The 26,544-nt window shown below is 36.7% G+C and overlaps 1 protein-coding gene across 1 annotated transcript in view; it reads right to left on the minus strand.

The window, feature by feature from the left end:
- SLC18B1 (solute carrier family 18 member B1) overlaps positions 1-26,544 on the minus strand; it is a 204,047-nt gene that overhangs the window by 116,676 nt on the left and 60,827 nt on the right. Inside the window, exons 6-7 of the mRNA XM_053710946.1 lie at positions 23,542-23,689; positions 19,727-19,883 (exon numbers count right to left, since the gene is read on the minus strand). Of these exons, the coding sequence (XP_053566921.1) occupies positions 19,727-19,883; positions 23,542-23,689 (305 nt within the window). The remainder of the gene's footprint in view (positions 1-19,726; positions 19,884-23,541; positions 23,690-26,544) is intronic.

Here is a 26,544-nt window from a genome sequence, read left to right on the forward strand (position 1 = left end):
ATTATAACCTAATGTTCGTATCAATTTCCACACTTGCAGTAAATTATACTTAATCTGTGTACATTTCACTTTGCATACAGACAGGGTTGCCCCGGAAATAGGTTTGTGCACTGTTCTGTTGTGTACGCTGTATTAACGGCAGAAATTATGCATACGTGATCAAGCTGCACATACTCATCTAGTCCAAAGCTAATATGATAGTGCTCTGAATATATTTTGTGCACCTTAGTTGTGTAAAACACAGTTATCTTACAACAAGCGGTATCATGGATGTGGATGTATACCAAATGCAACTCGAAGTGAGTTAAATTATTAGGCAGTAGCGCCAAACAAAGTTCTATTATTAAGTCTTTATATATTTTGCAAATTGAAGTTAGCTAATACAGGAGAGATAGTACTTGCGATAATATTCAGTACCAGCACCATATATTCAACACATGATTAGATCTGAGCGTTCATTATCAAGTGAAACCGTGGCTGACTACAGTAATTTGCGGTAGCTTAAGGCTGTCTAAAAACACAGGAGCTCCTAGGACTCCTCACCATTGCCCTATCGTCCCTAACATGTTTCGCAACTAAACGTTGCTTTTTCAAAGGTGAACGCGCCGCAATATTCGCGGCTATTTAAGGCCGTTAGAAACACGCCCCCAATAGGCGTGTAATGTAATTCAGACCAATGATGTGAGATGAGCTAATGATTGACGTGTAGAGACGCATCTGAATACTACTGTTAGGGCAGTCCATTTAATTCTAATTACGAGCTTATTCTTGAGTTCTTCCCAAACCTGAAATTAAATACTGATGCGAATATGGTATAGAAAAAGCAATTAGTCTTATTGAAAAGTTTTATTTTCCAAATATGTTGACAGAGGTGGCTGATATTGTATTAACCACAGTTACTCTGTGCAAAAGTTAGTATCATTATGATATACATATTTTCTTATCCTGAAGTGTTATTATTTTGTTACTATACCTAACTATACCTAAGATTGTGATCTGTGTGAAACCCAATATATAATATATGGGGATGATTATATTGTGAACTACCGTGTTACATCGTGATTCCAAACATTAGAGGACAAATAATAAATGAAAGGATTCATCAATAAAGTACAGGAATAAATCAAAAAAGGGGAGGGGAAATGTGTGTTATAACATCAACCTGACTGGAATTGCTGTGTACATTATATTGTGAACAGGGGGGATTTTTTTGTGACCCCTAAGGAGTGCAATCTCGTGTGTGGTTATAATCTTGTAGAGGAGATATGAAAAAAGGGATATATAAAATAGTATAGGGGCGTGAATAAACCATTAATAAAAAATCACTTTCCGTGGTGTTGAAGTGAGTGCACCATCACTTATCTAGTGACTTAGTGTGTGAGTGTGTATTAAGTGTAACGTTGACAAAATACTGTTTCTGTGATTTGCTGTCTACCTTACATAGACAATCAGATTTTACAAGAAAGGAGTAAAATTATTTACTTCATTTAATCCATATGGTTGGACTGAGTTCAAAAGAAAGATCCATTTGCTCTCCGCTCTGAGTAGGACGTTCTCTACATTACCACCTCTTATGCCCAAATGTATTTTCTGGATCCCAAAGCATTTTAGATCCGACTGTTTGGAATTATGTCTTTTCAAGAAATGTCTAGCTACAGATGTCAAATGTTTCCCTTCTTGCAGATCTTTAGTTGCATTTTTTATATTCCTCAGATGTTCTTGGAGTCTTAGTCTTATTTTTCTTGTTGTCATACCAACGTATACCAGATTACATTTGCATTGTAAGACGTATATGACTCCTTCTGTATGGCAATTGATGTAGGATTCAATTTTATGGATTTTCCCAAAGTGGTCAGTGATTTCTTGTTTGTTGACCATGAAGCTACAAGTGCTGCATGTTCCGCATTTAAATGATCCTTTCTTGAAGGCTCCCACAGTTCTTGGTCCCTGTAAGTGGCTGGGGCTAATAAGATCCTTTAGATTACGAGTTCTTCTGAAACCAGTTTGTACTTTTTCTCCTACGATTTTGGAGATTACAGGATCAGAGGTTAGGATGTGCCAATTATTCTGCAAGATATTAAGAACTTGAGAGCTTTTGGGGTTGTAGGTGGAGATAAATCTCACTTGTTCCTGTTTTGATTTAGTTTTCGTTTTCAGCAGTTCATGTCTCATGGTATTTTTAGCTCTAAATTCTGCTTTTTTTATTGTTCTTTTGCTATAACCTCTTGAGATTAGTCTCTCCGTTAGTTCTTTTGCTCTTATTTTGTAATTCTCTTCTGTGGAGCAATTGCATCTCATCCTGAGGAATTCTCCTGTGGGGAGCGCTTTTACTGTGTTGGGGGCATGAGCACTTGTACTAAAAAGTAGACTGTTGGTAGCAGTTTTCTTACGATGGACATCTGTTTCCACTGTGCCTGTTATTGTTTTTGTAATTTTTAAATCCAGAAAGTCTATGCTTTTTTGACTTGCTTCATAGGTCAATTTGATGTTTAGTGTGTTGGTATCCAATTTGGCCATGAATTGGTCCAATTCTGCACGAGTGCCCTCCCATAGGAAGAGCACATCGTCTATGTATCTCATCCATAATGGTATTTTGTTTAAATCCTCAGTATTGTCATCTGAGAACACATGTTTTTGCTCCCACCAGCCCAGAAAGAGATTAGCATAGGTGGGGGCACAGGCGGTGCCCATTGCCGTGCCTCTGGTTTGAAGGTAAAAGCCATTATCAAAAGTAAAGAAATTGTGTGTTAAAATGAATTTTAACAGTTGTAGAATAAAACTGTCATGAGCTGCATAATGCATAATGTTTGAAATACGAATTTTGTTGTGCACATTTCATATGAAAATGCAGTATACGCCCCTTAGCGAGACAACCTGTTTTCAGGGTAAAAAATGGCTTTAGATCATTCCACAAGGGAAATAGAAGGACTGGCGAGCATTCTTTAATAATCTCGGCAGCCCAGAGAGCTTTCAATCATCGAGCCCCATGACTCCTCTCTTCCTGTCCACACTTGGAGTAGCCATTGCGTTTCCTACCCAGGAAAATGATATTCAGTAGTATTTTTTTTATTCATGAAATTTCAAGAACAGGAAAAAGACAGGATTGGGGAAGGGAAGGAGAAGGAAGGAATGAAGAGAAAAAAAAAAGGAAAGGGTGGGGGGAGGGGAGGGTTTTCCCCATTTCCTCATGGTTATTCATCATGAATCTTAACCCATAATCCCAAAAGGACCAATCTAATAAAGGGATCCCTAAGGGGGGCCTCAGACCATAATCTCATTAATTAGTGTTGGATAGAACTTTTCATACTATCTGAGATTCTTCAGCATCTTTTATTCTGTCAAAAAAAAAAAATAGAGATTATTCCTATTCTAATACCCTTTAAAAAAAAAAAAAAGCCTAATCTAGAATAAACTTTTTTTTTAATTAATGAAATTTCATTAAAGTTATTAAGCCATACACCGCCGCCACTATAATAAACCTATTAACCCCTAAACTGAAATCCCCCCACAACAAAATATTATCCAAAAAAATAAAGATTATTCCTATTCTAATACCCTATTAAAAAAAATAATTAAAAAAGCGTAATCTAGAATAAACTTTTTTTTATTCATGAAATTTCATTAAAGTTATTAAGCCCTACACCACCGCCACTATAATAAACCTATTAACCCCTAAACTGAAAGCCCCCCACAATGAAATATTATCCAAAAAAATAAAGATTATTCCTATTCTAATACCCTTTTAAAAAAAAAAAACAACCCAAAATAAAAAAGCCTAATCTAGAATAAACTTTTTTTTTATTCATGAAATTTCGTTAAAGTTATTAATCCCTACACCGCCGCCACTATAATAAACCTATTAACCCCTAAACTGAAAGCCCACCACAATGAAATATTACCCAAAAAAATAAAGATTATTCTTATTCTAATACCCTTTAAAAAAAAAAAAAAAAAATCTAGAATAAACTACCATGGGCCCTTAAAAGGGTCTTTTGTAGGGCATTGCCCTGAGTTAAACAGCTCTTTTGCTAAAAAAAATAATACAAACACCCCCTATCACTATACAAACCCCCACCCCCCAAACTACCAAGGCCCTTAAAAGGGCCTTTTGTAGGGCATTGCCCTAAGTTAAACAACTATTTTGCTGAAAAAACACCCCCTAAAAATATACATTACACAAAATAGCAAACAAATTATCAAAAATGAAAAAAATATTCTTATTCTAATACCCATAAAAAAAACACCACAAAATAAAAAAACCTAATCTAGAATAAACTACCAATGGCCCTTAAAAGTTGCCTTTTGCAGGGTATTGCCCTAAAGAAATCAGCTCTGTTTATGAAATACAAATAACAATACCCAATAACATTTCAAACCCCCACACTCAGAAAATAAAAAAAAACTATCTAAGAAACCTAAGATACTCATTGCCCTGAAAAGGGCCTTTGTATGGGAATTTTCCTTAAAAGGGCATTTAGCTCTTTTTTTTTTTTTTTTAGTTTAGGGTCTGGACAGTAAAACATCCAAACAACCCTTAAAACAGCCTAACACTAACCCCATGTCAAGGTATATGTAAGGTTAATAAATATATATATTTTAATAATATGTTTTAAGATTAATAAATGTATATACATATTTTGATCATGTGTTTGAATGGTCAGTGGAGGATGATTCAATTCATTCTTAACTTAGGACTCCTGTCCCATCCTCCCACATTCAGTGTGCAAAAAGTGAAGAGGGCATCCAAGTGAGAACAATAGAGCATTTGGTTTAATTAAAATTTAACAACAATTTCAGGAAACCATGTGTGTGATTCCCTGGGAATGTGAGATAAAATCTATTACCCCTCACAACGTGCCGTAGAATCTGACTCAGGCGACATTATCTTGTGAGAAAGTAACTCTGTGCATTTCAAATGCAAATAAACCATGCTATGTGGGTGGGGCAGTGAAGACCTTAGGAAACAAAGACAAATGCTATGGTGTGAACTTAAAATTACTGAAAGCAGTGTGGGTTGAAGAATTAACATTTACAACCCCTGTATAACACAGATAAAAATAAATACATTTTTGCAAAGGGAACAATACTAGTTTCATATGTGTTTGGAATAATTCAAATAACCCATATATGTATATATATGGGACTGAGACATTTTATATTAAATGAATGATTGCTATGTTGAGTAATAACTACATCAAATACATATGAATGCTTGGATCATTTCTATGCACTTAGAAAGAGGTGCACTGAATACCTCAGCTTCTGTGTTTTTAAGAATATGAATAGATATTTGTGGACCTAAAAGGAAATAATTAATGACACTTATTATTTTATTTCAGGTGAACCATGGGCAAAGTTCCTGCGTGCAAGAATTGTGGGAGACATAGAGCATACTATATTATATGAAAACATATTAGATGTATAAATGCCATTAATTTCAGAAACAGGATACATTATTTTAATATAATATACTGTGTTTCATATCAAAATGATCAGAAAATTCATAAGATATGACTTATCCAAAACAAATATTGTGAGCAGTTGTTGCAGTAAATTATGATAAAATGAATAACCATTTCATAGAAATACTGAATTAAGTTGTTAAAATGTTTAGAAATGGTATTGCATGTATTGCTGTGTTGTGCTGTCTGCTGCCACCTAGTGTTATGATGCGAAATTGCAGCCATGAGATGATTGGTTGTTGCAAGGATGCATATCCTTGGCAACATACATTCCCAAATGAACCAATCCATGTTCAGTTGCAAAGGGGCAATCCGAAACAAGACTTCCGTGGGGCGTTTCCAATACTCATCAATGATGGATAATGATCAAAAAAGGGGAGGGGTGAGATCAGATGATTTAACCCCAAGCATAGAGACTGAGAGAAGGCTGCTGGCTAATCCTGGAGGAATAACTACTGTGGTTGTTATTAAAGCACACAGCTTCTCTTGGACTCCATATGCAATATCCCCAATTTTGAAATTCTGAGGTGAAATTGAATCTGTTGAGAAACATTGGAAACCGGATATTGATTGGTTTATTTGTTAAAGTATACAAGGTTATTGGTAAGATAAGTTATATGCATAGTCACTACAGTTAAATTATAATAAGCAGATTTAAAGAAGTAGTTTGTATTTCAAGATAGTATTTCATAAGCCTATGTATTGTTTAAATTTGTATCTGGTAGACTAAGTAACTTACCTGTGCAATTCCTGATGTTCTAATAGAAGTGTATATTGTATTATTGTTTAAATAAGCACTGTAAATCATATTGCTGAATGTTTGTAGCTGCTACTTTAAGTCTCATTGTAATATTTTAAATGCATCTCTGAATGAAAGGCTGGTTTTAAAGGAAAAAAAATTCTGGGTTTTGTAAGAAGGATAGCATATCTTAATAGTTGTTTTTAACGTATATAATATTGTGTCATATTCTGGTATTTCAAATATATTTCAAAATGTTCATGGATATTAACTAAATAAAAGAATTCAGGTATTTATATTAATTGTATGGTTTCTAGTAGATGCATGTTGGTTAAGGGTTTTGATTTTTAAGGATAATTATTATTTGTATTGTGTTATATCCCTGCCATAAGCTGATGTATTATTTGGAGAGCACTACTTAGATTATTATCATAAATACTGACACCCCTGATGATCCACTTACAGTTTTTGAAGTCCCGCTTGAACGACCTTCATCCCCGAGTTGAAGTCCTGATCCAGGTGACGAGAAGTCTTCATCCAGACGGCCTCTTCAATCTTTATCCAGGCGGCATCTTCTATCTTGATCCCGGCGGCGTGGAACGGGTCCATCCTGAAGACATCCGGCGCAAAGCATCCTATTCATACAGTTGCCGCCATAAACTGAATCTTCAATGCAAGGGACGCGATTCAAGATGGCGTCCCTTGCATTCCTAATGGCTGAAAAATTTGAATCAGCCAATAGGAATTAGGGCTGCTAAAATCATATTGGCTGTTCAAATCAGCCAATAGGATTTAAGAAGCTCTTATTCTATTGGCTAATTAGAATTAATGCCCATCCAAATGCCCTTTTCAGGGCAATGGGTAGCTTAGGTTTTTTAGATATTTTTTTTTTAATTTGTGGGTTTGAGGGGTGGTGGTTTGTAATGTTAGTGGGTTTATGTAATTTTTTTCCATAAACAGAGCTGATTTCTTTAGGGCAATACCCTACTAAAGGCCCTTGGTAGTTTATTCTAGATTAGTTTTTTTTATGGGTATTAGAATAGGAATATATTTTTTATTTTTGATAATTTGTTTGTTATTCTGTGTAATGTATATTTTTATGGGGTGTTTTTTGTAGCTTATGGCAATGCCACCCAAAAGGCCCTTATAAGGGCCCTTGGTAGCTTGGGGTGGGGATCTGTATAGCGTTAGGGGGTGTTTGTGATATTTTTTGGAGTAAAAGAGCTATTTAACTCAGGGCAATGCCCTACTAAAGGCCATTTTAAGGGCCCTTGGTAGTTTGGGGGGGGTGGGGGTTTGTATAGTGTTAGGGGGTGTTTGTATTTTTTGGGGAGCTGTTTAACTCAGGGCAATGCCCTACCAAAGGCTTTTTAAAGGGCCCCCCAAAAGGCCCTTTTAAGGACCCTTGGTAGTTTATTCTAGATTAGGCTTTTTTATTTTGCAGTGTTTTTTTGTTGTTGTTTTTTAAAGGATATTAGAATAGGAATAATCTTTATTTTGTTGGATATTTTCATTGTTTTTTTGTAATGGTAGTTTTTTATTTTTTTTAATGTTAGGTTTTAGTGTAAGGCAGGTTAGGTTTTATTTCACAGGTAATTTTGTATTTATTTTAGTTAGGTAGTTAGTAAATAGTTAATAACTACTTACTAATTAGTCTACCTAGTTAAAATAAATACAAACTTACCTGTGAAATAAAAATAAAACCTAAGCTAGCTACAATATAACTATTAGTCAGTGTCAGCTAACCTATTTTGAATAATGAAAAGTTAAGGACAAATTTAATTTATACCTTTTCTCTGCTTTCTTGAAGGGACACTGAACCCAATTTTTTTTCTTTCATGATGCAGATAGCGCATGAAATTTTAAGCAACTTTCTAATTTACTCCTATTATCAATTTTTCTTTGTTCTCTTGCTATCTTTATTTTGAAAGCAGGAGAGAAAATCTTAGCAGCCAGCCCATTTTAGGTTCAGCACCATGGATAGTGCTTACATTTACCCACCAAAAAGCAAGCATTACCCAGGTTCTCAACTAAAAATGGTCCGGCTACTATGCATCACATTCCTGCTTTTTATATATATAGCAAGAGAACAAAAAAAAAATTGATAATAGGAGTAAATTATAAATTTGCTTAAAATTGTATGCTCTATCTGAATCATGAAAGAAAAAAAATGGGTTTAGTGTCCCTTTAAATCTATCTTGTTTTAGATTATTATAGGGATCTTTTTAAGGGTACTACAACACAGAAAAATAAACAGGAACTAAGCCCATTCCATTGTAGGCTTAGCCACTTGAAAAAATGTATCGAGGAGAGGGAAAGAAACAGCAGTTGTACTACCATGAAAAATTATGCTAGAAGACTCATTACAGTGGTAATAATAAAAGTTAATCCCAGTGTAATTTAGCCTGTATATTCTTCCTATTTCCCCCTTTTACTCATCCCCTCTTAACCATTCTCCTTTCCCTTATCTGAAAAAGAGTTTGACACAGATATTATCTAATGTTCTTTTTCCAAGAAAAAGGGAAGAGAAAAAAAATAAAATAATAAAGCTAGCTACCTATTTTCAGGGAATTTGTACATTACAAAATATACTTTACATAATAACAAAAAAAAAGTTTACAGTGTCAGTTTTACAGGTGTTTAGTGCTCCGCGTTACATAGGGTTCACCAAGTTGCTATATTTTCCAATATTTAAGCCACAGCTTATTGACCAGTTGGTATACTGAATTTTAGAGAAAATGTCCAGCTGAACATATAGGGGAAGGACCTCCCTTGAGCCAGTCCAGAGTAAAACTTTTTCTTGGCACAAAAAAAACCAGTTTATGTACAATGTTTTCTGCTCCTGTTTTCTTATTCCCCTTTTATTAGTCTCCTTCCTCCCTTATTTTCTTCCCTTCTCTCTCTCCACTTTTTTCCTCTTTCATTTCTTCTTAATCTCTCTCCCATGGATAAGTGGAGATGTACAATGAGGAGGGGATTTATTACATAGAGTTCCACAAATATCCTGGAAGATACTAAGTTATAACTTATACCCAAATTAAGGAAATATTTTCAGCAGCTTGATATAGCTATTAGTGAGTCCAGCTTTAGTACTGAAGAGAAAGGCCTGGAGTTTTAGTGTAACCAGCTGCTCAATAAAGGGTTATGATGCCGGTTGAATTTCAGGAGAGCGCAGAGTGGGTAATATGCAGCACTTGTTAGGAAAGAAAAAGAACGTCTCACCTGAATGATGCAGCATTCAGCTTCACATTGGTTGCTGTTCAAATGTTCCTCTCATGCCAGTAATAACCGCACGCTGAGCTGTCTAGTCCTGTAGGAAGCATAAGACAGTCTATTACAGTGGATGTAGTAGTGACCTTTGTAGGTGATAACTCCTGACAGGCTACTTCACTGCCTGGTGATGAACCGTACCACCAAGCCCCCTCGCACAGCACCTGTGGGAGGGGGGGTAGCCACACAGCTGAAAGTGGCGAACAATATCAGAAGAGAAAAGGAAAGTGATCCCTTGCCGAGTCAGGCAGCCTTGAGATAGCAGCGTGGGCAAATCGGACCATCAGCCTCCCTCACGCAACACCAGTGGTAGGGGGTACAGCCATCCAACCATTGAAAGCGCAGATTCTCTCAGGAAAAGGCGGACCTATACCGGGTCAGAGAAGACTGTGAAGGCGAGAGGAAAAAGTCATACTATCGGCCTCCCTCACGCAGCACCGGAGGGGGGTCAGCCGAGTAGGTGAAGGTCACGTAAAATCCTGGATACAGGAGCAGACTTTCACCGAGCCAGGTAGGATTGTGATTAAGGCAGTAAGAGACCAGGCTCTCCTCCTCCCTCATACAGCACCAGTGGGAGGGGGGAGTCGCCCGGCGTCTAAGAATTATGTTTCCGTACGGTGTAGCAGGGTATACACAATATTAGCAATCCTTTAGCCACTTGCTGAACTGTGTGGCAATGTTGCTTGGTACTTAGAAAGGTCTACGAGCAATGGCTAGCTCGTCCACAAGTTTGCCCAGGTCACATGGGTTGCAGGCGCGAATTCTCCGCCTAAGGAGCACTTGTGGGGATGCAAAGAGTCAACGTGACTAGAGCTCTAGCTACTCCTCCGGAACCTCAGGCTTCTTAATGCAAGTGTCTCTTTTTCACGTAGAACATATTTAATGGACATACCACCCAACTGATTTTTAGTGACCACTTGAGTAAAATTTAAGCCAATATTAGGCTAAAATTAGCCAGTATTTTTTTCTGATGCTTGATGCACAAATTATCATTAATTAAATTTATTTTAAATTATGCAATTTGAGCTTTGGATAGATTAAGTAACATTAACAGAAAATGTTATAATATTGCAAAGTATTACACTACCCCCACCCAGCTACTTCATAATGTCACCCGGCTGGCAAAAACGTCTGTGGAGTACACTGCTATGAACTTCTCTTCCTCGGCCAAACAGGGACTACAGACTAAATATGATGAAATCCTTTTCATAAGATTTGAATTCCAAAAATGTTATGTCCTATTATCTTATTTGTTTTTGTCTTCCTTCTCTATTCAGCATATATAGGACAATCAACAACAGTGGGAAACTGTTAATTAAGAGGGGTTTACATGGTAGAATTTTTTGATATGGTAATATCAGATGTACCTCTTACACTAGAAAATTATTTGAGACTAGGGCCCATATTTATCAAGCTCCGTACGAAGCTTGAAGGGCCGTGTTTCTGGCGAGTCTTCAGACTCGCCAGAAACACAAGTTATGAAGCAGCGGTCACAAAGACCGCTGCTCCATAACCTGTCCGCCTGCTCTGAGCAGGCGGACAGACATCTCCAGAAATCAACTCGATTGAGTACGATCGTGTTGATTGACACCCCCTTGCTGGCGGCTGATTTGCCGCGAGTCAGCAGGGGGCGGCGTTGCACCAGCAGCTCTTGTGAGCTGCTGGTGCAATGCTTAATACGGCGAGCATATTGCTCGCCGTATTCAGCGAGGTCTGGTGGACCTGATCCACAATGTCGGATCAGGTCCGCAAAACCTTGATAAATAGAGGCCTAGGTATACGGATTTGCTCTGTGGATCTGGAATAATTTAGTCTATTATACAATGTATGTGTCTGACATGAAGGGTTTAATCAGTGTTATTTATGTTTGACAGTAAAGGTCTATTAAATACAGCAGAACAAATATCCAGTAAAAAGACAACACAAAAACACAGTTCGATATTTTAAAAGAGTAGTAGATTTTTTTGGGGACAAATTTCAATTTGTTATTTCCATTTTCATATAGGTATATACTGTGAACTTAAAGGGACATTAAACCCAAACTATATCTTTCATGGTTCAGACAGATAATACAATTTTAAACAAAACAACATCCCAGTTGACTTCTATTATCTAATGTGCTTTATTCTTTAGATATCCTTTATTGAAGAAATAGCAATGCAAATGGGTGAGCTAATCACATGAGGCATCTATGTGCAGCCACCAATCAGCAGCTACTGAGTCTATCTAGATATGCTTTTAAGCAAAGGATATCAAGAGAATTAAGCAAATTAGATAGCAGAAGTAAATTAAAAAGTTGTTTAAAAATCATGAAAGAATTTTTGTTTGTTTCATGTCCCTTTTATAAAAGCTGGTGCCACAGACATATAATAGATTCTGCACATTTTTATAATAGAAGTAAATTGGAAAGTTGTTTAAAAGTGTCTGCTCTATCTGAAACATACAAGTTTCATTTTGACTTTAGTGTCATCTTTAACAGCTCTTTGTGTGGAATGAAGAAATGTATGTGGGGAGATAAATATACACTGCTCAAAAAAATAAAGGGAACACTAAAATAACACATCCTAGATCTGAATGAATAAAATATTCTAATTAAATACTTTGTTCTTTACATAGTTGAATGTGCTGACAACAAAATCACACAAAAATTAAAAAATGGAAATCAAAATTTTCAACCCATGGAGGTCTGGATTTGGAGTCACACTCAAAATTAAAGTGGAAAAACACACTACAGGCAGATCCAACTTTGATGTAATGTCCTTAAAACAAGTCAAAATGAGGCTCAGTAGTGTGTGTGGCCTCCACGTGCCTGTATGACCTCCCTACAACGCCTGTGCATGCTCCTGATGAGGTGGCGGATGGTCTCCTGAGGGATCTCCTCCCAGACCTGGACTAAAGCATTCACCAACTCCTGGACAGTCTGTGGTGCAAAGTGAAGTTGGTGGATGGAGCGAGACATGATGTCCCAGATGTGCTCAATTGGATTCAGGTCTGGGGAACGGGAGGGCCAGTCCATAGCATCAATGCCTTCGTCTTGCAGGAACTGCTCACACACTCCAGCCACATGAGGTCTAGCATTGTCTTGCATTAGGAGGAACCCAGGGCCAACCGCACCAGCATATGGTCTCACAAGGGGTCTGAGGATCTCATCTTGATACCTAATGGCAGTCAGGCTACCTCTGGCGAGCACATGGAGGGCTGTTCGGCCCCTCAAAGAAATGCCACCCCACACCATTACTGACCCACTGCCAAACTGGCCATGCTGGAGGATGTTGCAGGCAGCAGAACGTTCTCCATGGCGTCTCCATAATGTCACGTCTGTCAAATGTGCTCAGTGTGCACCTGCTTTCATCTGTGAAGAGCACAGGGCGCCAGTGGCGAATTTGCCAATCTTGGTGTTCTCTGGCAAATGTCAAACGTCCTGCACGGTGTTGGACTGTAAGCACAACCCCCACCTGTTGACGTTGGGTCCTCATACCACCCTCATGGAGTCTGTTTCTGACCATTTGAGCAGACACATGCACATTTGTGGCCTGCTGGAGGTCATTTTGCAGGGCTCTGGCAGTGCTCCTCCTGTTCCTCCTTGCACAAAGGCGGAGGTAGCGGTCCTGCTGCTGGGTTGTTGCCCTCCTACGGCCTCCTCCACGTCTCCTGATGTACTGGCCTGTCTCCTGGTAGCGCCTCCATGCTCTGGACACTACGCTGACAGACACAGCAATCCTTCTTGCCACAGCTCGCACTGATGTGCCATCCTGGATGAGCTGCACTACCTGAGCCACTTGTGTGGGTTGTAGACTCCGTCTCATGCTACCACTAGAGTGCAAGCACCACCAGCATTCAAAAGTGACCATAACATCAGCCAGAAAGCATAGGAACTGAGAAGTGGTCTGTGGTCACCACCTGCAGAACCACTCCTTTATTGGGGGTGTCTTGCTAATTGCCTATAATTTCCACCTGTTGTCTATCCCATTTGCACAACAGCATGTGAAATTGATTGTCACTCAGTGTTGCTTCCTAAGTGGACAGTTTGATTTCACAGAAGTGTGATTGACTTGGAGATACATTGTGTTGTTTAAGTGTTCCCTTTATTTTTTTGAGCAGTGTACAAAGGAAACACACAAGATGGGAGACAGCAAGAGAGGAAAGGAGAGATCAACACAAGGGAAGTGAAAGACACAGGTGGGTAGTTTGAAACATAAAGAGTAGTAGAGAAAGACAGAGGGGGCACACACACAAGGGAGAGATTGAGATATACACAAGAGGAAAAGAAGAGCAAGAAATTGAGATGTTATGAACAGGGAGCTTCATAAGAAAATGGAATAAATGCCTGATGGGTCTCAGGGGTTTAGGAATATTATGCACCACTGTATACAATTATAAAGTTAGACAGATGCACATAAAGCCAGATAGATCGGAAGTCAAACAGATAAGATACTGTAAGATAAAAATGCACCTAGAATGGCACTAGCAGCCCAACACTACCTTATTGACTTGATGATCATAATCCTGAAACCAATTCTGTACAGCATAATCAATTAAAGTCAAATTTAAACTTTTTGAGATTCAGATAACAAACAATTCTAAAAAGTTTTTAATTTTAAATTCCAAAAATAAAAAAGGTATTTATATTTTCAAATCAGAGCTAACAACTTGGCCAAAGTCTCATATTGTGCATAAATTATATTATTGTATAACAAAAAACTGATAAACAGTATAACATATTAGAGGGAAAAGTTAAGATAATTTCAGCAATAATGTTGTATATCACACAGTTAGAATAATGTAAAAGCTATTTTAATGAATAAAAACTGTATAATTTTATTTGTACTTTTGGCAGTTGAAGCCAATGCTAAATACAGAGACCAAATGTTACAAAATGAGTTAGTCAAAACTTGTGCTAAAGATAATACAAATTCCAACATACAATAAGACTCAGTTATAAGAGTTGCGTTTATCAATAAATCATGTACTTTTAACTTCTTTCTCCAGTTTCTGACATTGTGACCCATTGCCTGTCACATGATGCATCTATCATCAGCTTAACTAAACTGAAAATCTGTAAAACCTTTAAATCACAAATACTTCACACAATCATCAGAGCCCCGGAAAAAAAAAAAAGATTTTTTAACGGAATAAAAATTATACTATAAGCTTATTCCAGCCAAAGGTTCAAGATACAAAATATGGTGCCTCTTTGATTACTATCAGCCCAGGGCCCCACTTGATCCTAAACATCTCCTCTGTTTCTACCCATATGCAACTAGCTTTTCCTTGATCTGTGAATACAAACACAACATTTCATTCTGTGTTTGTAGAATGTTTTTATTTTGCATACGTAGTTTCTGAGCACATATTTACTAAAGAATTGGTCACTTAGGGTTTGTGCATAGAGAAAGACGCCTTTTTATGCCAAATAAACTAATCTGTAAAATGTGTCAGTAATAATAAAATGGCACTTCCTTTTTTTGAAAAGGTTGCACAGTGTGAGGACATGCAATTTATAACCAAGTAACATTTAACATTTCATATGAGCAGTGGCGTCGCCAGGTCGGGCACTAGCCCCCAAGCATAATGGCTGCCCCACATGTACTTCCCCAACTGTGATCCCCCTTGCCCCTTTCCCACATCGCTCTTGCTGGTGTCTTCACAGCCCTACTTGGTCATGCCCACTATACGCCCTGACCCAGCTGGTTCTGCCTTCTCATTGCAGTCCACCCGCATCAAACCCTGTCCTACCCCTTCTGTAGTGGCCCTGCAACCAAAACACAGGAAGGCTCTCAACAAGTGCTCCACTATTATTTATTTCTGACGATGCCACTGATGGTGAGCAAGAGGTAGTGTTAACCTAGGCTTCAGATTTAGGGGCCAAATCATCAAGCTCCGAATGGAGCTTGATGTCCCTGTTTCCGCGCGAGCCTTCAGGCACGCCGGAAACAGCAGTTATAATGCAGCGGTCTAAAGACCGCTGCTCCTTAACTGGTCCACCTGTTCTGAGGTCGTGGACATCAATCTGCCCAATCCTATACGATCAGACTGATTGATACCCCCTGCTAGCAGCCAATTGGCCGCAAATCTGCAGGGGGTGGCATTGCACAAGCAGTTCACCAGAACTGCTTGTGTAATGATAAATGCTGACAGTGTATGCTGTCGGCATTTATCTATGTGCGGCGGACATGATACGCTACATTGTATCATGTCCGCTTACACATTGATAAATGCCCCTTAGTCTGCACAAGCATTATGTACGTCTCCAACCATTTCACCAGAGTAGGAAAGAACCATTTTTTTAACTCTATATAACTTATATATTATATTACCTGTACTCCTTCACTACTTTTTTTTTTTAAACAGTTTACTATTGTTCTACTATGAATATTAATAGTACTGTGTGTCAAGAACTCAGGAGCCACTTAAAGGGACAGTCAACACTAAAATTATTATGGTTTAAAAAGTTAGATAACGCCTTTACTACTCATTCCCCAGCTTTGCACAACCAACAATACTTTATAACATTTCAAACCTCTAAATTGCTGCCTGTTTCTAAGCCACTACAGACAGCCTCTTATCACATTCTTTTTATTTGCTTTTCATAACAGGAGACGCTAGTTCATGTGAGCCATATAGATAACATTGTGCTCACGCCCGTGGGTTCTGCACAACACAGCACTAATGAACTAAAATGCAAGTCAATAGATAATAAATAAAAAGTCATGTGATCAGGGGGGGCTGTCAGAAGAGGCTTAGAAACAAGGTAATCACAGATGTAAAAATTATATTAATATAACTGTGTTGGTTATGCAAAACTGGGGAATGGATAATAAAGGGATTATCTATCTTTTTAAATAATAAAAATGTTTGAGTTAGCTGTCCCTTAAGGCATCACACTGATACAAATTACTTGTCAACTGAAACGTTTGTGAGCAAAAGCACTTGATTTTAATTTATTTTTTTTAAACTTCATATTTGAGCTTTAAAAATAAGCTAACCTATATATAATATGAACAGTTTCAGTTAATATCTAGAGCACCAAAAGAAAAAAAGATCTATTAGAGAAAAAAACTCTGAAACATTAGAAATGAATGGAAATAAAAATGGGCTTACACTAAGAGGAAATTCAACAAAAATGTTCACAATCAAGGAGCAAACCCAAAAATCTTTGATCATCTATATGAGGGTAAACACACACAGTTGGCACTGCTCAGGAGCTACAATGTGGTGAGTCAGTCTCTAGCTATAGTTCAACCCCTTTGCCAGGGCTACATGCAAATTTAGCAAAGGTCATATTCTGAATTTAATGTCCCTTTAAATGGTTAGTATTCTTTAAAGTGTTTTCCTAGGGTAATCACGGCAAAACATCAATGCTTTTTTTGTAGTGAAAAAAAAAAGGTGCTGGTACTCGATTATATCTGTGTGTGTATATATATATATATATACACATACAGTATACACAGTATATATATATACCTAGATAATCTGCAGATCAACTGATTTGCTCCGTTAATGTGCGGAATCAAAAGTTTTACGCATTTTACCTAGGTAATGTGCACATAAACGGCTTCCGTATCGTTAAAGTTCAAAAGTTTGTTTCTCTCCATTTCCTTTCCCTACACCTTCCCCCTCTCCCTCCACTTTTAGTTTGAGGTTTCGCCAGTGTCTTTTCATCGCCGGTTGTTTTTATTTCTCATAATTTGCGTCGGCTGCCAGTGCGTAGCATAGCTAATTCTGTTTTTAAATTACAGAAACGTGGCTGTTGTCCCATCAAAGATCTTATTTTCACTTTAACGAGTGCCTAGTAGGTAATGTGCAGATTATCTAGGTAATTTGAGAAATTAAAAAAATATCAGCACTTTAACGGATCACCCTAGTTAATCTGCACATTACCTAGATAATCTGCAGAATAACCGATTTCTGCACTTTAGCGGTAACATATATATAAAATTACATGAAGATTACAAATATTACCTTTTATGAGATGGCAGAGGTGGGGGGTAAAAAAAAAAAAAAAAAAAAAGCCTTGCTAAACATAAATGAAATAATGTATAGTGTGATGTGTTTAACGGTGGATTCAACTCAAAATTTCTTTCATTATAAAATGTTTAATTATGCATAATATACATTTTTTTAATGCACTTTCAATATTTTTTCCAGTACTTTAACTCTGAAAATTGTTGTGTTTCAACTCCACCCAGAGAAGCTGCAGTACATTCTGTGGAATACAGAAGACGTTTATTTATATCTGTCCATAACTGGCCTGTTGTGTTGCTAAACTAATAATGGGAAGCTTATATAAAATCAGCAAAATTCACACTAGCACAACGGGTCATTTAAAGGGCCATTACAGTAAAAACAAAAATATGCACTTTATTAATAAGAGGATGTAATTGTATTAATATCATTGCTGCAAATCTATGTGTTTAACCCCGCACTTCTTTTCACCCACCCTTTCTAGAACATCGTTTAATACTCTGACAATCATAGGATACATGCAGCTATAGTCCACAAGTTATATGAAATCAAACCAGCTTTCCTCCATAAAATTTGTTTCCTATGCCTCAGGTAAGGTATCCCTATCTTACTGTAAATTACATCTGTTAATCACATTTCCTCCTCTACAAACACCAGATATAATTTTAACCAGTATTCCAATTCATCCACTAAAAATATAATTGTTAAACCCTACTCTAAATTTCATAGACCTTTACTTAAAGGGACATGAAACCCAACATTTTTCTTTCATGATTCAGATAGACAATACAATTTTAAACAATATTCCAATTTACGGCTATTATCTAATTTGCTTCATTCTTTAGATATCCTTTGTTGAAGAAATAGCAATGCACATGGGTGAGCCAATCACACGAGGCATCTATGTGCAGTCAGCAGCTACTGAGCCTATCTATAAATGCTTTTTAACAAATTATATCAAGAGAATGAAGCAAATTAGATCATTGAAGTAAATTGGAAAGTTGATTCAAATTGTATTTTCTATCTGAATCATGAAAGAAAAAATTGGGGTTTCATGTCCCTATACATTTGTGTATATCTGATGCATTTCTGCCTTGGAGCAGCTAGTATAAAGCACTGCGTGGTAGAATATAAATGCTCATGCCATAGTGACACTGGCCTATATTTATCAAAGTCTTGCGGACCTCGCTGAATACGGAGAGCAATACACTCTCCTTCTTTCAGCTCACAAGAGCTGCTGGTGCAACACCGATCCCTGCAGACTCACAACCAATGGGCCGCCAGCAGGGGGGTGTCAATCAACCCAATCGTACTCGATCGGGTTGAATTCCGGCGATGTCTGTTCGCCTACTCAGAGCAGGCGGACAGGTTATGGAGCAGCGGTCTTTGTGATCGCTGCTTTATAAACTGCTGTTTCTGGCGAGCCTGCAGGCTCACCAGAAACACGGGGCATCAAGCTCCTTTCGGAGCTTGATAGACAGGCCCCACTGTATTAACCCTATTACTTAAAGGGACAATATACACTAGATTTTTCTTTGCATAAATGTTTTGTAGATGATCCATTTATATAGCCTGTACAGCTTTTTTTTTCTCTTTAATGTATAGTTTTGCTTATTTTTAAATAACATTGCACTGATTTTTAGACTCCTAACCAAGCCCCAAAGTTTGAGGAGAATACTGATGTATACCTACTCCAGCTTGCTCCTGTTTGTGTAAAGAGTTTTTTTCATATCCAGAGGAAGGGGGGGGGGGGCAGTGTCTGCTTTTTTTGCTATAGAACCACTTTCAGTGGGTGTTCCAGCCTAACCTTTTTAACAGTGCTAAACTGGGAGCTTCTAAGTAAGTTTTTAAACTGTTTTATACTGGATTTTTTTTAACAGCATCTGTGCATATTATTCTCTATAGTAGTGTCTATTACATGCAGTTAAATTAAAATTGGTGTATACTGTCCCTTTAGCTGCCAACATTTCCCAGAGGCCTTCTAGGACAGAAAGGCGAGGAGCACAGGGTGAGAGGTAGGTAGGGTTGACACTCAGTCTGTATTTTTTTTACATGACCGGTATTTTTAAGAATCAGGTCAAAGTTGAAAATAAAGGTTACATTTAGAAATAAATATGCTATTGGTGAAACTTCTTCTAAGTGTGATCGATTCCAAGTATAAACCAATGGTCAAAATAGTTATGCAGTATAATTATTTATGCAAATTTATGCTAATGATCATGGCCGTTATAAACTAATAATCATAGGTTTTATTATGTGCATACGGAAAAAAATAAAAAAATGTACATACCGTATTTCGGCAATATAGCAATATTCAATGGCACCATTAAGAGGACAATGCAACCGAGGACAATAAAGGGAATTTCATATCCAAAAGACTGGTACAGAAATCCACCAAGAGGAGGGCCTAAAATAAGGCCAAGGCCAGTAAAAATTTCAAGACTACCCTAATAAATAAAGAAAGGTAAATCACTTAGTTGTGTATATGGTGTACTTATCTTGTTTATGGCATTGCACAAATAACAATAGCAAAGAATATATTTAGATATCCTTGTGAAAGTATTGAGGTTATTCCCCACCTCCCTCTAATCATGGGAGACGCCATCTTGTAATCTATCTTTCACTGAATTCCAACTCTATGGAATACCTGCAGTGTAACCTAGGTTCCAAAATGGTGGCACCCATAATTAGAGGGAGATGCATGAAAGGTATTTAGTATTTAATGTCCCTTGAAATTAGCCCTGACAAGAAAACAGGAACATCATAAATATTTAAAGGACCATGGAAGTTATGCATTATCTTGAGACAATAAACAGTAAGCTTTCAGTATTTTTTCCCATGGCAATGAGTACCTGTATGCATGCTCCCATTCACTCTAATAGCTATAAAACAGCTTTTAATTGGGTGAACCTTCCTTGGTCTCTTTAAAGGTAGCCAACCAGAATCAAAGACCACAAAATGAACATATTTAGATTACATTTCTGCATTATGTTCATTGGACTTTAATGGCTGTTTAAAGGAACATGAAAAAATTTTTTTTCCTTCATGATTCAGATAGGGCATAGATTTTTAAACAATTTTCCAATTTACTTCTATTACTCATTTTGCTTCTTTCTCTTAGTATATTTTGTTGAAGGAGCAGCAGTGCACTACTAGGAGCTAGTTTAAAACATCAGTAAACCAATAACAAGAGACATATATGTTCAGCCACCAATCAGCAGCTAGTTTCCAGCTCCTGAGCCTAGGTATGATTTTCAACAAAGGATACCAAGAGAACTAAGCAAAATAGATCATAGAAGTAAATTGGACAGTTATTTAAAATCGTATGCTCTTTCTGAAGCGTGAAGAAAAAAATTTGGGCTTCATGTCCCTTTAAATTGAATTTACAAAATCAACAACATATTAGCAATACATTAACTGGGAATTGGCTATTGATTATGGACCATTCCTATACTAAACAATATTAATCACAGCATAAAATGATAGCTTTAGAAGTGAGATATTTTAAACTTCATAATAAAGGGGCATGGGAAGCAAATTTTTGTTGATTCAAAAGAGCATAGATCAATCATGTTTCCAATTATGCAGTTAAAAAAATATGTTTGGATAGTTTTCAAATATTCAATAATGCTTAAAGGGGACAGTAAAGTCATAATTAAAGATTCATTATTCAGATAGATCATACAATTTTTAAACAACTTTCCAATCTACTCCTATTATTTCATTTGCTTCCTTCTCTTGCTATTCTTTGTTGAAGGGTTAATCTAGGAAGGCTCAGGAGCAGCAAAGCACATGGGTCCTAGCTGCTGATTGGTGGCTGCATATGTATATGCCTATTATCGTTGGCTCTGCAGTGTCTTCAGTTAGCAACCAGTAGTGCATTGCTGCTCCTTCAACAAATGATACCAAGAGACTGATAATAGAAGCAAATTGTGAAGTTGTTTAAAACTGTATGTTCTACCTATATCACAAAATAAAAAAATGTTGGTTTCATTTCCCTTTAAAAGCATCTTTAATTTAATATAATGGTTTCAAACTAAAGGGGAAATGATACAATGTAACACCTGGCAATCACAGCTGTGTTTTACTGAGTAGAAAGTAAATATTCCACAAGGGGGAGTATAGACAATCAGCAGAGAACTCTAAATAGTATTCCCACATGTGGGCTTAACAGGGCTTAACAGAGGGGTGGCCACAGTAACTGCACTTTAGTAAACCTTTATCCTCAGATGCAATTCGCGAGTTCAATTAAAAAGTGCACGAAAGTGATGTTTTAACGTGATTTCCATTCTCACTTGGTCATTCCAAAAAAAAAAGTGTATGCCAACATACTAAAAATAAAAACAAAAACTCCTGCCTGCAGCAAACAATGAGCTGTCCCCCACACATTTGGTTTAGCCCTTTTCTCATAAAAAAACAAAAACAAAAAACAGTTGACAGAGTCAAAAAGGCACTGCTTAGGTTGAGCCATCTAGTTTAAAAGGGACATTATGCACTCATTTTTTCTTTGCATAACTGTTTTGTAGATGATCTATTTATATAGCCCATAAAGTTTGTTTGTTTTTTAAATGTATAATTTTGCTTATTTTTAAATAACATTGCTCTGATTTTCAGACTCCTAACCAAGCCCCAAAGTTTTATGAGAATACCGTCAGCTACCTTCTCCAGCTTGCTCCTGTTTGTGTAAAGGGTCTTTTCATATGCAAAAGAAGGGGGAGGGGGGAGTGTCTTATTTCCCACTTGCAGTGGGCTTTCCAGCTACCTTTTCAACAGAGCTAAACTGAAAGCTTCTAAGTACGTTTTTAAACCATTTTATACTGGATTTTTATATCAGTATCTGTGCATCTTATTCTTTATAGTAGTGTCTATTACATGCAGTTATATGAAAATGAGTGTATACTGTCCCTTTAAGGTACAAAACTGCACTCTATATGCATTGAGTGAAAAAGGCATCAGCAGGAATTAAAGGGGGGTAAAACTCAAAAGTTTTCTTTCATGATTCAGACAGAGCAATTTTTGATAACTTTCCAGTTTATTTTTATTATCTAATTTATTTTGTTTTCTTTGCATCCTTTGTTAAATAGTATACCTAGGTAGACTTTGAAGCTGTTGATTGGTGGCTACACCTATATGCCTCTTGTCATTGGCTTTCATCTAGCTCCCAATAGTGCATTGCTGCTCCTTCAGCAAAGGATACCAAGAGATTGAAGCAAATTAGATCATAGAAGTAAATTGGAAAGTTGTTTAAAATTGTATGATCTATAAGTCATGAAAGAAAAAAAAATTGGGTTTCATGTCCCTTTAAACACACAAGATACTGTTGATCAAAGATTAAAATGCTCAGTGCAGGACAGGTTGGATAGTCCTTTATTTACTACCATAGGTAATGAGGAATCTCTGGTGCTCTACTGATTATTGATGAAGTGCTGGGGAATCTCCTCAGCTGCTACAGCTTACATATTTATTATGCAATATGTAGCCATGCAATGAAACAAGTGATTTTACTATACACTAGGGCAGTGATGGCGAACCTTGGCACTCAAGATATTTCAGAACTACATTTCCCATGATGCTTAGGCACTCTGAAGTCCAGTCAAGCATCATGGGAAATATAGTTCCAAAACATCTGGTCAGAATTAAGCGTTTTGCTATAACTTCTTTGTTCTCTACAGTGAGGCTTGGATTTTTTGACGATATTTTATATCTTGCAACTGTCCTCTTATATAAAATAATTTGCTGCACAGTTTTTCTTGATTTCAAATAAAAATCTTACTAAATGGAAAAACTGTTGGCTCAATGAAAAAACAAACAAATAATAAATATATATATATGTAAACACAGTGCAAATTATTGTTTATTGGTTCCCATTGATTTTAAAGGAACCAATATTTAGGATGTGCAAAGTGAGGAAATCTGTACTATATAAACTGATGTTAAGAGTTAAAAAGGAAATGTTATCGCTTTCTGTCTTCAATAATTCATTATTGACAACTATGTAAATGCAGGTTTTGGTAGCTGGTGTAAAACCCTTATGTTCAATTACACTCTAGTTGAGGACAAGTTCTTTGAGTATTATAGTCTTGTATAAGAAATTATATGACTTACCATTGTAGTAGCTATATTGTTAGGAAATGCCTTTGCAAGAATAGAAAAAGATGCTGTAATTGAAGCACCAAATCCAATTGCGTCCACAGATCTCACTATAAAGCACAATACAATGAATACTGTTCCATCTGGAGCTTTATCTAAAAGACTGAAAAAAAAGCATTCACATTTCGATGAAAAGTGTCCAATTCTCAATGTTGCAATTTTAAACCTATAAATAATTAGATGCCATTTTTGTTAGGTTATGGATGATTCTGAATGAAGTGTATACAAATTATACACACTTTCTTCAAAATCAATCATGTGATGTTGGAGATTTTTATAAATTTACAAGAAACCAAATTCTAACAGTTTAATAACACAACACTTTGTTGTTGTCATGATAAATTACATATTCAGCATGCTATATGACTGGGTAACGTTAACAGACCAATACAAGAATAATAAATAATTAGCTTACATTTCTTACAACTGTGACATGGTCTAATATACATACTTTGTGAACAGCTTAGATTGTGTCATTCATTTTCAAAAAAAATTAAAAATAAACCATTGATCTTAAAATTAAAAAATAAGGCCTTAAATGGACAAAGTAAAAAAAAAAAAATCAAAAAAATATTTATCTAAAAGAAAGGATTTTTAATGTTTTTTAAAATTAAATTGAAAGTTTTTTTATGAATCAACTTTTTCTTCTCACACCTGAGGAGGCATGTTCATATCTACCACTACCACAGTAAGAGTTGCTCCTATCATGCAAGTGAACATAAATACAGCAATATACGTTTTGCACAAACAAGCTTTCCACGGTAATATCAACTTCCATTAAAATGTTCTTGTACTTAAAGGGACACTGAACCCACATTTTTTTCTTTCATGATTCAGATAGAGCATGCAATTTTAAGCAACTTTCTAATTTACTCCTATTATCAATTTTTCTTTGTTCTCTTGCTATCCTTATTTGAAAAAGAAGGCATCTACGCTTTTTTTGGGTTCAGAACTCTAGATAGCACTTTTTTATTGGTGGATGAATTTATCCACCAATCAGCAAGGACAACTCAGGTTGTTCACCAAAAATGGTCCGGCATCTAAACTTACATTCTTGCATTTCAAATAAAGATACCGAGAGAATGAAGAAAATGTGATAATAGGAGTAAATTAGAAAGTTGCTTAAAATGTCATGCTTGGGTTCAGTGTTCCTTTAACCTTTAATCATGCAAAAAAGCAATTTTGGCATATTTAGTTTCTGTTCTTGCATGTGTATGAAATAATATTTTATTAAAATGTCTCTGATACAAAAAAAGGATTGAGTGTCATTTTGTCAACTAATGAAAGAAGGCCTACAACCTCATAAGTAAAACTTTATTTTACCCGAGTTAATAATTAATAACTAAATTTACAGATAAAAATATATTATTATTTTTATTATCGGTTATTTGTAGGAGCGCCAACAGATTATGCAGCGCTATAAAATATATAAACTTATTGTGAGCTCCTACATTGATACATTACACAAAGCAGTGACTTTGAGGGTGGTAAAACATAATAAAATAACAATTTTTAATAAAATAAAAAAACAATGGTAACACAGTGAAATGTCTGGCTTTAGCTTAAATTTAAAACTAAAATAATAATAAAAAAAATATTTTTTTTGCTGATATGATAAATTAATTAATTAAGAGACACCCCAACACACCAGAGCTTTAAATCCCACCCACTTCGCATGATCCTTAGTCATATAGCCGAGCTGATGAGGAAAAAAGAAAAGCAGGGAGAAGTACTGCCACCCCCTGAACAAAAAGTAAGGGAGGGTCTCATGGACTCTCACTATCATGAAAGAAATCAATTTATCAGGTAAAAATAAATTTAGTTTTCTTTTACCAGATGGTGAGAGTCCACAAGTCATCACGTGTGGGAATCTATACCCAAGCGGTGAAGCTCACAAGACCACCATAAAATAAGTGGGACAAACAGTAAAGGTAGGATGTTACTGATCAGGCACTATGGCCCGCAGGACTTTCCTGCCAAAAGCAGCCTCAGAAGAAGCATACACATTAAAGTGATAAAAAAGTGTGCAAATAAGACCACGTAGCTGCCTTGCAAATGTGATCAATAGAAGCCTCATTGTGGGCCAAACAATCTAAAACTCTCTGCTCTGGCGATATGATCTAATACATCGTCAGTACGAAGAGTTACATCAAAGACTTAGAAAAATGGAAAAAATTTTCTTAAGAGTGGAGTTCTGGATGTGGAGAGACACCTACTTGGCAAAAAAATGCTCGAAAAAAGACCCCAAAGATTTGGCAAGGTTTCTCTCCATGCTGACAAATTTTTGATCATCAGGCCCAATGAAAAGCTCAAGTAGTGACTGCTCTGGTAGAATGAGCAGTAATGCACTTAGGGGGAGTTTTTCCCTCAACCAAACAAGCCGAATAAAGGATTTAAGCCAAGCTGACCTAAGCAAAAGCCTAAGCCAAAAAATTAACAAAAAGAGAAGCAAGTCTGAAATCTTTTGTGGCTGACACATAATATATGAGAGTTCTCATGGTATCCAAAGAGAGAGAGAAGATCCCTTCTTAAATAAAGTCTCCAAGGCAGGCACAAGGACATCTGAACCAGATCCGCAAAGCAAATTCTGAGAGGCCATGCGGGAGCAATCAGAATTGCTGAGGCTTGTTCTGCTGGCTATCATTCTGGTTAGCAACACAAAGGAAATGTGTAAATCAGCTGCAGGTGAATGACCAAGGAACCACAAGGGCATCTATCAGATTCCCCTGAGGGTCCCGAGACCTGGCACAATACTAAGGCAGTTTGTGATTCAAGTGAGTGGCAATAAGATCCATCTATGGCAGACCCCAGCATCTAACAATTTGGTCTAAAACTTCCTGATTCAGAGACCCTTCCACCTGGGTGAAGAAACTGAGAAGTTTGCCTCCCAATCGTTCACCTGTGGAATATGGATAGCAAAAAACATGAAATGATAGCATTCTACCCAGTTTATGATGA

The sequence above is a fragment of the Bombina bombina genome, chromosome 4 (assembly GCF_027579735.1).
Source record: "Bombina bombina isolate aBomBom1 chromosome 4, aBomBom1.pri, whole genome shotgun sequence".
In the NCBI taxonomy this organism is placed as follows: Eukaryota; Metazoa; Chordata; class Amphibia; order Anura; family Bombinatoridae; genus Bombina; species Bombina bombina.